This window comes from Delphinus delphis, chromosome X (assembly GCF_949987515.2).
Source record: "Delphinus delphis chromosome X, mDelDel1.2, whole genome shotgun sequence".
NCBI classification, from domain to species: Eukaryota; Metazoa; Chordata; class Mammalia; order Artiodactyla; family Delphinidae; genus Delphinus; species Delphinus delphis.
The window spans coordinates 31,763,259-31,779,560 of NC_082704.1; the positions used below are offsets into that span (position 1 = coordinate 31,763,259).

Genomic DNA, 16,302 nt, shown 5'->3' on the forward strand with positions numbered 1-16,302 from the left:
TTTGTAGTTTAACTGATTTCACCCTACCCCTTCCTGAGAAGTCAGGGTCTAGATTTAGTTTTGCAGTGGCAACTCAGTCAAGACAGGCTCCTGGGGCTTGCAAGTCAGAGGGAGGAGGGGCAGCTGCCTTTGGGGAGTGACTCAGGCCCTTTGGTATGAAGATATGAAATTCTGGCTTCTGTCCATGCACCTGCTGGATGCCACACCTGCAATCAGCACCTGAGCCCCACGCAGACACAAAAACCAGACTGAAGGCAGATGGAGCTCCCTTCAAAAGGGGTACAACAAAACGGGGAGCTCCCAATTATGTTAGTGGAGCACGACTGTGAACGATTACATCCAGCCGTTCTAGTGTTGGTATGGGGAAATGTCTTAGATATTTTCTTACAGGTGCAGTGCACTGGCTTGCTCGAGAGAGACTGTTGGAGTCCCTAGGGAATTTGCTTTCCTAATGAATTTCTCCTGTGAACTGTCCTCTTAATAATTGGAGAGTCAGCTCTGTAGAAGTTTGTGTCTAGTAACCCAGCACAGGGCAGCAAGTCACAAGACCTGGGTTCTGATCCTGGCCTCACCAGTAAGCCACAGTGAAACCTTGGTCAAATTAATTATCATGAGCTATCTGTCCTGGACTTAAGCTTCTCCGGTTGTAAAATGGAATTAATCACATCGGCCTTTATTTCCTCACAGAGCTGCAGAGAAGGACAAATAAGATAACAGAAGTGAAAGAGCTCTTGTCTCCTTAGAAGAAAGGCTGAGAAACTTAAGGTAAGAGTATTATTGTTATTGCTATTCTGTGTCTTTCATTCCTTTTCTTCTCTTTCTGTTGCCTCTAGCAAAGTCTTTGGAAAGTTATAGGCAATTATTAAACATGCTTTATGTACCAGTTGATATTTTAGGTGTTGGGAATGATACAGAGGAAAATCATGCACCCAGTCCATGCCCTCTAAGATTGCAACTTCCATTTCTGGCTCAGCCTATTATAATGATTTCTACCTGGGTACTTAGAAGCATAAAAGACAAGAATTAACTTCATTTTTTCTCTCTGCATTGTAACTGGGGACTTCTGTCCCTGGAGCGGTGTACTACAAGGTCTAGATTGAAGGTATGTGGGGGAAAAACCGTGCAGTGTAAATAAAGGAATTTCTCTCTCACTCCCACATTAGCAAAGTACCTGACCCTTGAATGATCACTGTTTTTTCAGGCGTCTATCCTGAGCTTCATCCTTGGTTCTGTTCTGCTCCTACTCTATATGATCCAGCCCACTCTTTGACCTTAGCTGTTATCCATATGCTAATAACTCCCAAAGATGTATATCAACCTATCTTTGACTCCTCCCTTTTCAGCTTCCCCAACATTGGTTATCAGATTCTATGTCTCCTACTCAGTTCATGAGTTTTTTCCTCTAGGAAGTTTTGTTCAGGTGGCCCAGAGTTTTTTTTGCAGGGTCCTCTGCATTGCCTGAGCTATCTGCTCGTACCTCTGGTTTCCCATTGGATTGTGACCCCTCTGCTTGACTGGGAGCTCCTTGAGGACAGGACCCTGTTTTATTTCTCTTTTTTATCCATCCTAGGGCCTATACAGTACTTGGCTATAGTAAGTGCTCAATAAAGTTTGTGGAAAATATGGTGATAAATGTTGTGATAGAGATGTGTGTCCAAAGTCCAGTAGGAAGACTGAGAAGAGAGAATTAAATTTCCATATTGAGCAGAGCTGGGGGCAGGGGGAAGATGGAGAAGGACTAGGGAAAAGTCTTCAAGGAGAAGGTGGAGAGCGGAACTGCCCTCTTCTGAGAGTTCTGACAAAGCAGCCCAGGAAAGAAATGCTTGTTGTGTCTGCTCTTGCTAAGCCAGGGGCATCTCTGGCCAGTTGCCTCCCCTGCCTTAGGACTGGATGACTTTTATGGTCGGATCTGCAAATAAACCTCTGTCTATAACACACTGGCCATGTAAGACAGGTGCCACTTAGTCATATAATATTAAACAAGGCTGACCTTAAATGTGCCTCTTTAACCGTGGTTGAAAATAGAGGTACACACACAGGCTCATGGGTCATGTATGCTTAGTTCTATACAGCAAAATACCCTTTAAAATATATTGAAGATTGGTTCTGAAAATTAACAGATTGAAGTCTCAGAATGTAGCACATTGGGTCACTAGAACTGAATGTCTTTGAGCTGACTGTCAGATCTTTCCAAGGGCAAAAATGAAACATGATATCAGCCATTACAGGCCATGAACCTGTTCTCACCCACCTGATGCTTCTACTAATTAGCTTCTTGGCTGGGTGGCAATTTGGGGCAAGTGCATGCAAGCTGGATTCACAGGGGAGCCCACATTCCACTCTGCCATTTCGCAAGCCACTGGGATACTACACTGCTCCTCTTGGCTTCTTTCCCTCCCAGGAGTCCTGCTCTGCCCTGGTGGAAAAATGGGAGCAGGAGAACTTTTCATTAAGTGGAGAGATTTCATGGGGCTCTGGCGTTTTGTTAGTTTTATTTATTTATTTTTTTAGTGGGTTGTCTGAAAACATTCATGTTACTTGACCCATTAATTTCACTTCCGGGATACTATCATTAGGAAACAATCCAAAATATTGAAAAAAAGGCTAAATCACAAAGATGTTTTTGTAACATGATTTAGACTAGCAGAAAATGAAAAGCAATTTAAATCTCTTAATAATTGGAGAATGGGTCGGTGAATCTTGATACACTGGTTTAATGGACTGTTACACACAATGTCTGTTAAGAAGTCTATGCCACAGCATGGAGAAAGTGCTGATGACTAAGTGAAATGTAGGACCCAAAATGATATGTACATTAATATTCCACTGCTTTGTAAAAATACAAAAACACATAGGAAAAAACTAAAGGAAATATTCTACAATGCTTGGGTTGAGGTGCTGGGATTATGAGTGGGTTTTTTTCTCTTTGTTCTCAATATTTGCATGTTGTGCTTATATTACTTGTAGAATAAAGTAAAAATAAAAGTGGGTAGTATGCCAGTGAAGACAGGAGATTGGTAAAGCAGGCAGCTCGTAGGTATATTCTTAAACTTTTCTGGGTTTATGCTCAATCTGATTTCATGGACTGTTTATACTTTTTCTGAGGCAAGAAGAAATAGGACATTATGGTGTGATCTGTTCCTCCCTTGGAATGGGTGTGCGTGGAGGGAGGTGGAGGGGTGGTGGCAACAGGATTCTCCTTGTTACTCAGTGTTTCACTGCTCGTGTACACTTTAGGGTTAATCACCTTTGTTGCCTATTACCATGTTCAAGCTAATTGTTTTAGAGTTCAGAAGAGTAAAACTACCAAATTGACCACGCCTTGAGTTATCATCTGTGAAACAGATAACTGACACTGGTCCAAGATTTGGAAATGCCAAGGACTTACTGTGGTTCTTAAAATAATTTTCCAACCTAATCTAGATAGAAGTAGAGATAGGAGCAAAGAGGTGGGGCCAACTCAAAGCCTGTTCTTAAGCTAGCGCTGAACTTAAATAACAACAAGTGCCAAGTTGGTATGATGTTGACAAGACCTAGAACAGGGTCCTGGAAACATTGATCAGTGGAGATTCCTTTTGCTTTCCAACCTACCTGCATATCGTAGCCTAGAGAGGAGAGATTTTGCAGGGTCCTTCTGCCATACTTCTGGCTAAACGCCTTCCTCTTACATTTTTGAATTTTCCCTCCTGCCTTTAACATTTTACTTACAGTGGAATTGGAAAATTGAAGGTAGCATTAAGCCAGGTTTATAATCTGTTAAAACCAGAGTCAATTCAATTTAATTAATATTTATTAAGCATCTTCTATGTACGAGCTAATATGCTAGATAATATATTGTAGTGGAAGTGCTATTACCCTAGAAGTAATAAAACCTGCACTCTGGTCCTGGCTCTGACCACTTTTAAGCTCTAGCAGCTTCATCTATAGAAAGAGAGGGTTGAAGCACTAGATGGTCTCCCGAGAGTCTTTCTACTTCTAGCCTTCACTTATCTAAGGACACCTGCACAAAAGACTGAGCTGCAAATAAAGGGTTTAAAAGAAAAAACCCTTACTTCATAAAATTGCTGTACCCTTCTAGAAAAAGACCCCTTTGAAAAAAATAATATTCATAGATAATATTTATTGAGCCTTTACTATGTACCAGGCTCTGAGCTTAGCACTTTACATAGATTACTTCCCTTAATCTTTATAACAACCCTTTGAGGTATGAGCACCGTTAGCCCTATTTTGCAGATGATGAAATTGAGACTTAGGGAGATCAAGAGACATGTATGAAGTCAGTTAGTAAGTCATAGATACAGGATTCGGTCTTGGGCAGTGTGACTCTAGACCCAGGCTTTTAACCATGGTATTTATACTGCCTGCCCATTACCCAGTGAAAGTTTAGGGATAACCTGCAAAGGGACCATTGTTTCTTACCTCCCAAAGGAAGCAATTAGTATCTTGCATTGCAAGACTCTTGGGAAAGCAGTTCTCTAGGACACTTCAGGCCACAATATGGACCAACATGAGAGGACATGAGAGAATTCAGTGGGCTGTTTTGCATCTTTGTGTGGGAGGTTGTGTGTGAGTGTGGGTGTGTGTGGGTGTGTGTGGGTGGGTAGAGGCTGTGTGTGTGTTTTATGCACAAATACGTGCACGTAGGTATAGGGAAAACTTTGAACTGGCTTCTTTCCATTTAGCTGGAAGTAAAATGGTATGAAACAAGTTGACCAAGATTTAGCAGAGAAACAGGTTTCCTAGACTTAGATTCTTTATCCTGGTTGGTGGAGTGAGGGGTGGGGGCAGAATAGGAGGAGGAGGTAGAAGGGATAGAAAGAAGATCTTATAGGCAGATTTCAAAATTAATTGAAGGGTAGGAATTCGGTCTGCCCTGCCCACCTTGTAATGTTGATTTTCTGGGTCTTGGCTTGGGAAATATCTGGGCTCTCGCTAATGTGTTTCATTTTGGCTCGGCCCCTCAGGTATACTGGGAGTGGCCGATGACTGCAAATGGAGTAAGAATTTAGCTTGGCCTCGCTGCCCTGTTGTTGTTACAAAAGAGTTGAATATATAGATTCCAATTGCATTTTTAAAGAGAGAACCATGGATATCCTTTCTTCCCCTATCAAGTATCCTCAGGGACAGTCTGTTTGTCCAGGGGAAACAAGGTTATTTTATTGATTGAAGATGATGTCAGACCCCTGGCAGTGGCATGATTAAAGCTGTGGGCAGATTAAAGGTTGCAGAGTTCATAACTATTTTAATTCTTGCGCATGAGACAAGGAATCTTTTCCTTTCCTTTCTCTAATAAATAAATGGAGTAGTGTTCCCCTTCTTATGTGACTCTTCTCATGTAGATGAACATAAGTTCTTTAAGGAAAAAAAATCAGTAAACTGGGGAGGAATCAGCAAAGCTTTTTTCTTAGACGGATTTCTTTTCCTCTTTTAAACAGAAACAAAAAAGGCCAGGGGGCGGGGTGGTGGGGAGGGACAATCTGTGTCCGGTTGACATAAAGTGGTTTGGGTTTTGAAAAGGATATGGAGGAGAGGGGACAAAATTAAAGGAAGAGAGTAAGATTTGGGATATGTAAAGTTTTCTTGGTGAGGAGCTGGGTGCCAGGAGCAAGCCAGTCAAAATCAGCATGAAGAATCTAAATAGTACTGGAAAAGAATTGTAGTGGTTTCTCACCAGGGGCTCAAGTTTAAAAGCCTTGGGCTGTTTTCTGCCTGTTTCAGTTGAAGAAAAAAAAAAAGACAACTGTTTTGTTCAAAATTGGACAATAGAAGCACAGCGGTTATTTACCACAGCTCTGTTAATAGCCCAGCTTTGATTCCAATTAGAAGTTGTTCCTCTGTTTTGAAATTAGGGGAGACACCCAAAAATAATTACCTTGCATATTGGAGGTGATTTTGCTTTTGCTTGTGATTATACGTTGGACCGAAACAAGATGAAAAGACAAATTTCCATGTTTGTTCACTGTATATCTGTTCATTTTATTTTTGGCAACATTGCAAGGAAATAATGTTAAATTAATCACTGTGTGGTTTTGTGGATTTTTTTTTAAACTTGGATGTTTTGGACATGCTCCCAAAATACAGGGATGCTTGTGTGCTTCCTTTGCATTGCTTTGCTCCTCAAATGGTGTCCCTGGTGTGGATTAAAGGCTTTCCTTTAAGTGATATGAGTGAGTCATGGCTAGGCCAGGGAAGAAAATAGGAATGTAGAACATGTGCCTCTCACCTAAACACAAACCCTTCAGTTTCATAACCATTTTGGTTGGACCTGCAGGGCTTTTCTGAGGGTCAAAGGAGTAATTCGAAATGAGGACTATGTCAGATCCATATCTGGTGGGCGTTTGCATCTAGTCTCTATAATGTGAGTCCAGTAGTTTCCTTTTGTGGAGATACTGGGGCAGTGGAAGTGCTGAGAAAGCAAGTTGAGGCATCTTCTTGGAGAAGAGTTGCTGCTATGTGTGGAGAAGGGCAATCACTTTTGCTACTCCAGTAAGAATGGATGGGCCATTGATCAGATTGTAAGCTCTGTGAGGGCAGGAACTATGTGTTGTGCGTCCTTTGTAACCCTCATTGTGTTTAGCACAAGGCTGGAAAATGTGTGGAATAGCCAGGATGCAAGAAGTACTTAATGACTTGGTTGAAAAGAAGCTTGTGTTTTCTTCTGCCCCCCTGAGGCTGTAGCAGTTAAATCAGGAGCTTCACCGAGTGTTCTTTTTTTGTCTCAAATCTACCTTTTGATGACTGCCTTCCCTTCTGGGATGTGGGCCAGTGAGTCTCACTTACCTTTCCTGCTACTGATAGCAGTTTAAATGTTGCACCCAAAAGGTGACAGTGGTTATAGCTTTTGTCGTCACCTACCATTCCAAGTCAGAATGGAAGCAGCTGCTCCTGGGGGCTGTGAGGCTAGAGCAGAGCAATCCTGAACATTTCCATCCCCTGGAGACTGGACGAACCCCTGAACACAGCCGCTGGAGAGTGAGGTTTCTTTTTGTCCTTGTGGAAATGGACTCTGCCACTCACATAAAAGGCAAGCACACGGCGGGTAAAGTCATCCCCTTGGAAGGACTGGTTTGGTTAACTGTTGGCCATTGGTGGCAAAATAGAAACGACGTTTTTATTTCTCCCTCCCTCCCCTTCCTGACCATTTCAGAGTGACCAGTGGTTGGACTCTTGGCGGCGCTTACCCTGAACCTGAGTGTTAGGGGAGAGGGAATCTGCCGTTGCGGTTTCTGGAGCTGCTCATAAGCAAGAATTCCCTATCCTGAGCAAGGCTTTAAGCCTAAAAGAAAGCAGAAATAGGTATGGACCATCGGTGTGAGTGGGTGCCGGTGTGTGAGTGCGAGCCCGGGTGTGTGCAGGGCGGGGCGGGTGTGGGGTGGGAGGGGGTGGTGCGCTCTTCAGAGTCTGCATTTCCCTGCCTTTCAGGAAGGGTTTCTAAGTGATTTTGTTGGAACCATACATGCTCCCATTTCTGTTTTTTGGAGAGAAGAGAAGTAGTTTTCTAGTCATCTTTCCAGTTTCAGGCACCAGCAGAAATTTATATGTTATACCTGTCAGCCTAATAGAAAATCGCAATCTGACAGTTTAAGTACAGGAGTCCCAGAGGGTCACTGCGAGAGAGGGAAAGTGGACTTAAGGGCAGGTTGCTCAGCCCCTTGGTGCGGACTTCCCCCCAAAATATGATGAATGGGATTTAAAAGGGGCCTTTGGAAGGTTAACTGTGGGGTGAAACTGCTCAATAGAACAATTAGAAACCAGGTAGCAGTAATCATGCAAGAAGTGCAAAAGGAGGGGGGATGACCTTTTTCCATCTACCACACGCATCTTCTGGGTCACTCCCTGCAAGACTAAAGGAAAAGGGGTCATGTTTCCAGAGAGACTGGAGACTATTTCAAATCATAGAAGTCAGGGCCTGGGAGCCAGGACTCCAAAGTTCTCATCTAGGAACCCGAGGCTGGTTAGGTTGACCTCATTGTGACTTTTTGTGTGACATCATGTCCATTCTCCAACACTACTTAAGATCCTTGAAGTGAAAGTTGCACTACTGAATATTAGTATTGAATTGCAGGACTTAACATGACAGATTCTGTCCAAAGATTTTATGAGCCTCTAATGAATTTGCATAGACTGTGCCGTGCAGAGAGAAAGAGAAGAGAGAGGTTACCTACTACCACTTTTCAGGTGGGAAAACAGAAGCCAAGAAAAGAGGATTCAATTGCTTAGGTTAACCTGTAAACCCATAGCATGATTAGAATTTGAGTTTTAAGTTGTCTTTACTACTGATATCCATTTCACTCGACCCATATTATCTCCCTAAGAAGAATTGGGGTGGGGGAAGGGATATGGTAATCATATCCTTTCCAGAAGGATGACCTTTTAGTTTTTCAATTTCTAAATGCTGTCAGTGGCACACTTCAAATAAAGAGGGCTTCCCCTTTAAGCTCCTCCTACCCAACAACAACAACAAATTCTCAATGACTATTTCTGGATGGCTGAAAGAGAAACTTTGTCAATAACAATTCTCCCAAGTCCTTCTCTTACTAAGCTAAGGAGTATCCAAAATGGACAATACAAAAAGGATTTTTTAAAAAAAGATATGTTTCAGAGTTTTATGAGATCAGAGAAAAAGATTTGCATCAAGCAGAGATCATTTCTATCTGGTGCAAGCCAAGCTCTCTTCACTTTGTATTTATTTGAGTTATTATTTGGCATTTTGTAGCTCCCTCCACATGCTGAATAGCTTTACAGATCCTGCCTATGGGGTAATTTCCCTCATGGTCCTTCCCCCGCTGCCACAACCATAAGAGTTGGATTTTTCATTTCAGTAGAATACAGAGAGATGAACTTTGTAAGGACCTAGGAAAATTGCCCTCTCTGATCACCCTACTTGGCTGCTTCACGTTTCCCCAGTGCTTTTAGGAGTTAAGTCAAGATTGAATACTTAACCCAGGCTAAAAGTAAAAGAGGAAACAGAGGGCTCTTATGCCTCCAAGTTCCTCATCATGTCAATGTTAGAGCCAGAAGCCACCAACGATTAACTGATTAATTCTAGATTCAGTTCTCTACTTTGTCTCTGCAGTGGAATCCTCACCCCCAAATACCCATTTTCTTCCCCTTTAGAGGACTGATTTATCCATCACCTGGATGTTAAGCTTCCTGTTTCCCCTTCCCAGGTCAAGGGCAGCCCAGGTGCCCAATTTCTCTCTCTCTTCACAAGGCACCACCAGCAATAGAGATGAGAAATTCTGAAGAACAGCCAAGTGGAGGAACCACAGTATTGCAGCGTCTGCTACAAGAGCAGCTCCGCTATGGCAATCCTAATGAGAATCGCAACCTGCTTGCCATACACCAGCAAGCCACAGGGAACGGCCCTCCTTTCCCCAGTGGCAGTGGGAACCCAGGCCCTCAGAATGATGTGTTGAGTCCCCAAGACCACCACCAACAGCTTGTGGCTCATGCTGCTCGACAAGAACCCCAGGGGCAGGAAATCCAGTCAGAAAACATCATCATGGAGAAGCAGCTTTCCCCTCGAATGCAGAATAATGAAGAACTCCCGACCTATGAGGAAGCCAAGGTCCAGTCCCAGTACTTTCGGGGCCAACAGCATGCCAGTGTCGGAGCTGCCTTCTATGTCACTGGAGTGACCAACCAGAAGATGAGGACTGAGGGACGCCCGTCAGTTCAGCGGCTCAATCCTGGAAAGATGCATCAGGATGAAGGACTCAGAGACCTTAAGCAAGGACATGTTCGCTCCTTGAGTGAACGACTAATGCAGATGTCACTGGCCACCAGTGGAGTTAAGGCTCATCCGCCTGTTACCAGCGCTCCCCTCTCCCCACCACAACCCAATGACCTCTACAAGAATCCCACAAGTTCCAGTGAATTCTACAAGGCCCAAGGGCCACCTCCCAGCCAGCATAGCCTGAAGGGCATGGAACACCGAGGCCCCCCACCAGAGTATCCCTTCAAGGGCATGCCACCCCAATCTGTAGTGTGCAAGCCCCAAGAGCCAGGGCACTTCTATAGTGAGCATCGTCTGAACCAGCCAGGGAGAACAGAGGGGCAACTGATGAGGTATCAGCATCCCCCTGAGTATGGAGCAGCCAGGTAAGAGAGTTCCCTTTCTGTCATTCCCTGACCTCATCCCCAACCAGCTTCTGCTGTGTGTTGGGAATCTTAAGGGAAGGAATGGGCAGGTGTTTGGCATAACGAACTCTGCAGTGCATGGCTGGCCCCTGGCTTAGCAAATTTCCTGCCAACCTGAATTTCTAGCCTCTTCAGCAGTCACTAGCCCTGTATTAACATACCCTTGACTTTATAGGTTGAGCATGGCCCCAGCTGCCTAGTGGCTGAACAGGAGCACAAGTCTTGATTTCAGCAGCTTTTCGCTGTCCGGTCTCCTCAGATATTGAAGGAAGAGTCAGTGTTCCTCTTCTTGTGAGTTATTAAGCCCTTCTTTGAGGGGAAGTAAATTATCTTGCGCTTGAGTCTGGAATATCCTATCACTTTCATTTATTCTCCTCCACAAAGCTCTCTTCACTAATTTTTGCAAACAGATCTTTCTGCAGAATTTGTATGATTTTCTCAGACACTAAACAAACATCCAGATATTGTTGGGAGAACTATATATGTGCAGGTTCAGAATGTGACTTGCCGTGTACTTCCTTGCAGTTCCTGAAGTCTGGACTGCTTCATCTTTCTTCTGTAGAGAGTTTGTTAGCTGCCGGTGACGTTTTTAAACATCTAAGTCAAATTCACCTCATATCATATAGATGCTAAAATGCAGAAGGAAAAATATTCCCATGGCTTCTGTACAACTTGCCATTAGTTCAGGAGGACTGTTTTGTATATTCATTAATTCCTAAATGTACTTCTGAATTATTCAGGGACCGATTGACTCATTGCTGTATCAACCAGACCTTAGGATTCTATGATTCTGTTCATTGTTCCTGTTGGGGCCATGTCTCCAGTCAGGAGTATTTCAGCATATGGGACAGAGGGAAGGTTTCAACCTTGGGCAAAAATGATGGCAGTTATGTGTGGTATTCCTGCCTTGTTACCATGGGTAGTTATGGGTGGCTTTTTTCCATAGGCAGCCCCTAGACGAGGCCTGTGATCTCTTTGATGCCTAACTTTTTGCCTCCTGTCCCCTCGTACTCATTTGGGAAAGAGTCTCTTGGCTTGAAGTATAGTGGGTGACTCAAGAAAGAAGGCAGTCAGTGGGTGGAGTAGGGTGAAGGTAAGAGAATGCACCTGGCATTTCCTGGTATTTCATTTTTTTCACCTCTAGGCCCTGTTTTTTAGCCAGAGGCAATTCACTTTGGGCTCCACCCCTAACTTTGCCAGTTTAGGATTTTTTTAATTCCTTAACCCAGGCTGATTTCCTAACCTTTTTCAACCTCCTCTGTGCAGCATTCAAAGGGCAGGAGCCTAATGTCTGATAAGTGGCTTGAAACAGGAAATGGGGTAATGGACGGGGCCCTTCCGGTTTAAATGAGCAAGAACCCAATTCCCATCTGCCCAACGAAATGGAAGACCCAGGGAGGGGTTGGTCCATTGGACTGCTTAGCTTAATGGAAACCCATCCAAACCAGCAACATGGCAGTGAAGCTGGGGGGGTTTATTTTGCTCTCTTCAGCAACATGGAAGAGTGTGTGGGACTCCCTCCTGTATGTGAGTGGGCTGTAAGTGTATTGCCTTGTGGGAGGGGATTGTGTTGGCTGGGGTGTGGAGCAGAATCCAAGCCCCGCTCAACACATGGCCCGCCTTCCCAGGAAAGCTATTTTCAGAACTCATTCACTAGCATTGTTTGTGATCTGAAATGACTCCCACAGTGTTTGAAGCTAGATAGAAAAGCCCTTTGATCTGCCTAAAAAAATATTAAGGAGCCCAAAGAGAGATTTTTTTTCCTCCCCATACTGATTAAACCACCAGAGAAACTTAGCTGCATATATTTAACTGGAAGGTATTTGTATTTTCTCCTCCCTCCTATGTTATCTGTGGCTCTCTCGCTCTGTTCCCCAAAGCAGTAGATTCCACGCTGATTACCCTCTCTTGAGCGGTATTTTAATACACAGGGTTGCTGGAACAGGTTTTTTTTTTTTTTCCTCTATGGGAGAGGAATAGGGTGCTTGATAGGCTCAAAGAGTAATCAAGCCTAAGACAATCCTAACCAGAAGATGCTCTTTGTGAGCTTTGGGTCTGCAGCAGACAAACTCTGGCAATAAAATTTTTGCAGAGCCTGGGGTGAGGGTGTGGCACCTGTTGACAAATTACTGGCAATGGGAGGTCCTTGAATTGCTTTCCGTAAGTAATACCACTTTTAGGTGGTGGTACATTTTTCCTCCTTTATTTCCTTGAACCAACTAGCAGGACAGTTTGTGAGTACCTTTCCAAGTAACTGCCGCTAGCACCAAACGATTAGAAGACAAAATCCTTAGTTCTTAATCCACAAATTACAGATCAAGATTCAGAGTAAGCTCTTTGAACAAATTGTTCAAAAAACCTTTGTTGGCCTTTAGAGGTGCGGTGAAATGCTAGAGATTTACTGTTAAAATGAACAAAACGTTATAAACAGTCTTTTTTATTACTTCATCTTCCCTATGCCCTCCTCCCCACTTAAAAAATAAATATCCTGAATGCCCAGAACTCCAGATGGGAAACAAGGCCAAGCCATCTGAAGAATTAAAACTTTTCTGAATCTTTGTCTTTCTAAGTGCCGAGCCTTTTCTGCATCCGGGGTTTATACATTTATCAACTGTTTTTAAAAATTAAATCCTTTCTGTTTGTAAAGCAGCCACCTCCTTTCAGTTGTTGAAATCATGCCCAGATCTGAGGTTTCTTGAAATCCTTTTTTAGTGGAATCTAAGGGTGACCTAACTCTGTAGTTCAGAGCGGAGCTGGTTGTGCAAGAGAAACAATCAGGAATTTGCAGCCCTCTCCAGGATTCAGAGAGTAACCATCACAGAGCCTGGGAAAGGCACAGTTTCTGTGGGGAGAATAAATTGGGTTCCAGGCTGTTGGCACCTGCTCTGGTGAGAGTGTGCATGTGCGGGCTTGCACACGTGTAGGCCAGGAGTGTATAGTGTGCTTTGGGGGTGTGTGGGGGGGGCTGTGTGTCTGGGAAGGGCAGGGGCTCCAGTCAGAGAGGTGGCAGGGTGGAAGTTGCTGTGTCAGCTCACTGGATCTGCTTTTGCTTTCCCTTTGTGTCCTCACAAGCTGTCTCTGGGAGGGATTTCCCCCGGCTTTGAGGAGATGCTGATTTTGGTCACTGGCCTCTCTCCTGCGTATATGTCAGGTCTCCTTTTCCGCAGAGCACCTGGGGCCCAGGTTGTCTTAGGAAGGAGGAGGATGAAGGGAGGGAAGGGGCAGGGAGGCAGGTCAGGGCGTCCATGGGATCATGTGATTGTGTGGTCTACAAGCGGCTTGTTGTTCCTGGTTAATGTGTCAGTGGGGAGAGATTCCTGCTGCTGTGCAGTGGAAGGACCTGGGGAGTGTGCCGCTCACCCAGCTGCCACCTTTATTATTACTATTACTCTGATTATTTTTTAATCTTGAGTGTAGTTTTGCTTCCTCTGACATTCCCCCAGCTCGCTCCCACTCCCATCATTCCTCAGTCCCCTTCTCTCAGGGGGAAATTCACAGGAGTGTTAATACTGTCCTACTTTTTCATGGTGGGCGGATGCCGGAGTCCAGATGGAGTTCGTTGGCTGGAGGGCTTTCTCTCCTTTTGCGACTGCCCAAATCTTGCTTCGTGTTTGCAAACCTGCCAGGGACGGACTGCATTGGTTTTCCCAACATCACGGTGCACTGAAATCTGCTCCCTTTTCCAGCCTGGGGAACCCAAGGGGCAGCTGCCTTTTCTCCACTTATCTTTAGGCAGAGCCCAGAGTCGTGGCTGGGGCCACTGCCATCCTGGGCTTATCCTACCCTGGAGACCTCCTCCCAGAGACCTTGTGGTCTCTCCTTTCCCGAGGCCCCTGGGAGGCCATGTTCTGTCCAGGGCATGGAGGGGCCTTTCAGGAGGGAGGCCAGGGCAGGAGGGAGGCCAGTGGCTGGTCTGTTTCAGAGAGAGGTCTGGGTTGCTGATGGGACCCAGGGGAGCTGTGGGAAGGAGGCCCAGTTCACAACTGGGCATTCAGTCTTTAAAAGAGAACACCTCCCGGGCCTTGGGTTTCCAAACCGTGGCACTGAGGATGAAGGTTAATATGGTCATTTACCCCTTAAAATTTGAAATCTGGATTGAAGAACATGAAATTTAAGCCCCTCTTTTCTGCGCAAGATATACAAAAGCCCCAGCAAATCCCAGGACATCATGCTTTAACTCTAGGGATATATATAAATTATAATAGCTCTTACTAGAAGTGGAAGGAGAGCACATAGTCCATTTTACCTCTGAGGAAACTGAAGATCCACAGCATGAAAAATGCAGAAAGACTCTCCCCCAAATAAGTTTATAAACAGCTCCCAGGCTTTTGATTGAATGAGTGCTTTGAGCTCTTCGACATAACGGTTATGTATGGTAGCAACTTTCCAGTTGTAATCATAAAAACCATGTAAATTCTTCTGTCTACAAAAACTTTTCCCTCTTCAATATTCAACAATTATTTATAGTGACAGATGTGTGAAATTGGAAGAATGTGGGTACACCAGACACATTGATGGGGCTGAGAGACAGCCTTCGGCTTGAGCAGGTTCGAGGGCTCTGGCGAACATCTGGGTTATTGGATATCTGTGAGCAAGTGTTTGGAATGGTTTTGTAGCTGTAAAAATCCCTCATAGTGAGGATCTCTTGTAGAGAGAGATAAATGAACAGTAATGACAACTGGAGTGTGTGTGGGAGGGGTGTGCTTTAGCATCTGGAATGCCTGTTAAAAGTTAATTGCTCCTGGTGATGCGTCCCAGTTTCACCACAAATTTTATGCAATTTAGTGCAAAGATTAAGTGGATATCCCATAAGTAAAATCACTAACAGGGTCAACCATTCTCATTGGGAGGTAGATATGAGACTCTGTAATTCCTATGGAGCTCAAAACTGAGAAGAGTCCAGTATTTTTGTAATTCATTTGTGACCTCGGGAACAAAATAGGTTCATGCAGATGAAGTAACTTGAGCAAGGTTACACAGCTAGTAAGCAGTAGGAAAGGTCTCCAAACTCTGTTGGGATCCAAATCCTGTGCTCTTAGCCATCTGTCTTCCCCGGATTGAGAAATATCAACTGTAGGACAGGCATCCACAGGATGTGGGAGTATATGAGGGTAGCTGGGCATGGGCTAGGGGGTGAACAAGTTTTTTTGTTTTCAGTGTATACCGACATATTCTTCCTGGTCGTGGTGATGGTAGAAGCGATCCATCTGCATACTCTGATTGTTTCCCTTAATGGCTGATAGTCCAGTATTAGGTACAAAAATGGAAGAGTCACATTAAACCACGTACCAAAGTTCTCTTTCTAGAACTTTCTATAAGCAATAGGCTGGGAATCTGAACAGCAGTGGAAATCATTGCATTATAGTAGTGGAAAGAACCAGAAAATGGGACTTAGGTTCTACCCTGGAACTGCCACTAACTCACCCTGGAATATTTGGCAGATCACTTCCCCTCTCTGTACCTCAGTTTCCCCCTCTGTCCAATGACAGAGTTGAACTAAAGGATTTCTTTAAGGCCTTTCCAGTCCTTACATTTTGTGATTCAGTTAAGTCAAAAATAGTACGGTAGCGTTGCCTGTAACCCCCTCCAAATCTTGGGATTATTGCTGCTAAAGGCATCATTCAATTATTAACTGTAATCAACAATAATTATTTGGTGTCTCTAATGTAATAAGTACCTATATATCCTCAAGTAATTTTTTGTGACTATATGAATTATCCGAGAAAGTTGCAGATAACACGATGAAGGGTTGTTTTGATGACGGTTTGCCGTTTCCTTCTGCGCAAGTGGGACGAACTTTCTAACTGTGACTCTTTCTGTGTGCTGGGCCACATATAGGATGCCAGCAAAGGGTTAGTTTAAAATCCTGAGGTGACAGTTACCTAGTTGAAGACGAATTTGAAATGCTTCCCCTTGAATAACCAGTGTACAAGGATGCATCGCTTAGATTTTCATAAAGCAACCTTGGAGATCTTCTGGTTCCATCCTGCATGGGATCACACCTCTGTCGGTCAGGTATTCACAGGACCCCGTAGTCTAACCCTTCCTGCTCCTCATTTCTCAGCTGCCTGGGGGCCCTGGGAGCCTCGTCTTCTCCCTTTCTTGTGCCCCTCTCCCCAGTGCCTTTAGAGGGAGCTTAACCTGAGCACACCCTCCATG

At 44.3% G+C, this 16,302-nt stretch overlaps 1 protein-coding gene across 1 annotated transcript in view; it reads left to right on the top strand.

The window, feature by feature from the left end:
• The first annotated feature begins 753 nt into the window (after nt 1-753).
• Nucleotides 754-16,302, top strand: part of AMOT (angiomotin) — a 50,416-nt gene continuing 34,867 nt past the window's right edge. The window contains exons 1-3 of the mRNA XM_060002842.1: nt 754-765; nt 7,148-7,296; nt 9,171-10,104. Coding sequence (XP_059858825.1) covers nt 9,233-10,104 — 872 coding nt within the window. The 5' untranslated portion in view covers nt 754-765; nt 7,148-7,296; nt 9,171-9,232. The remainder of the gene's footprint in view (nt 766-7,147; nt 7,297-9,170; nt 10,105-16,302) is intronic.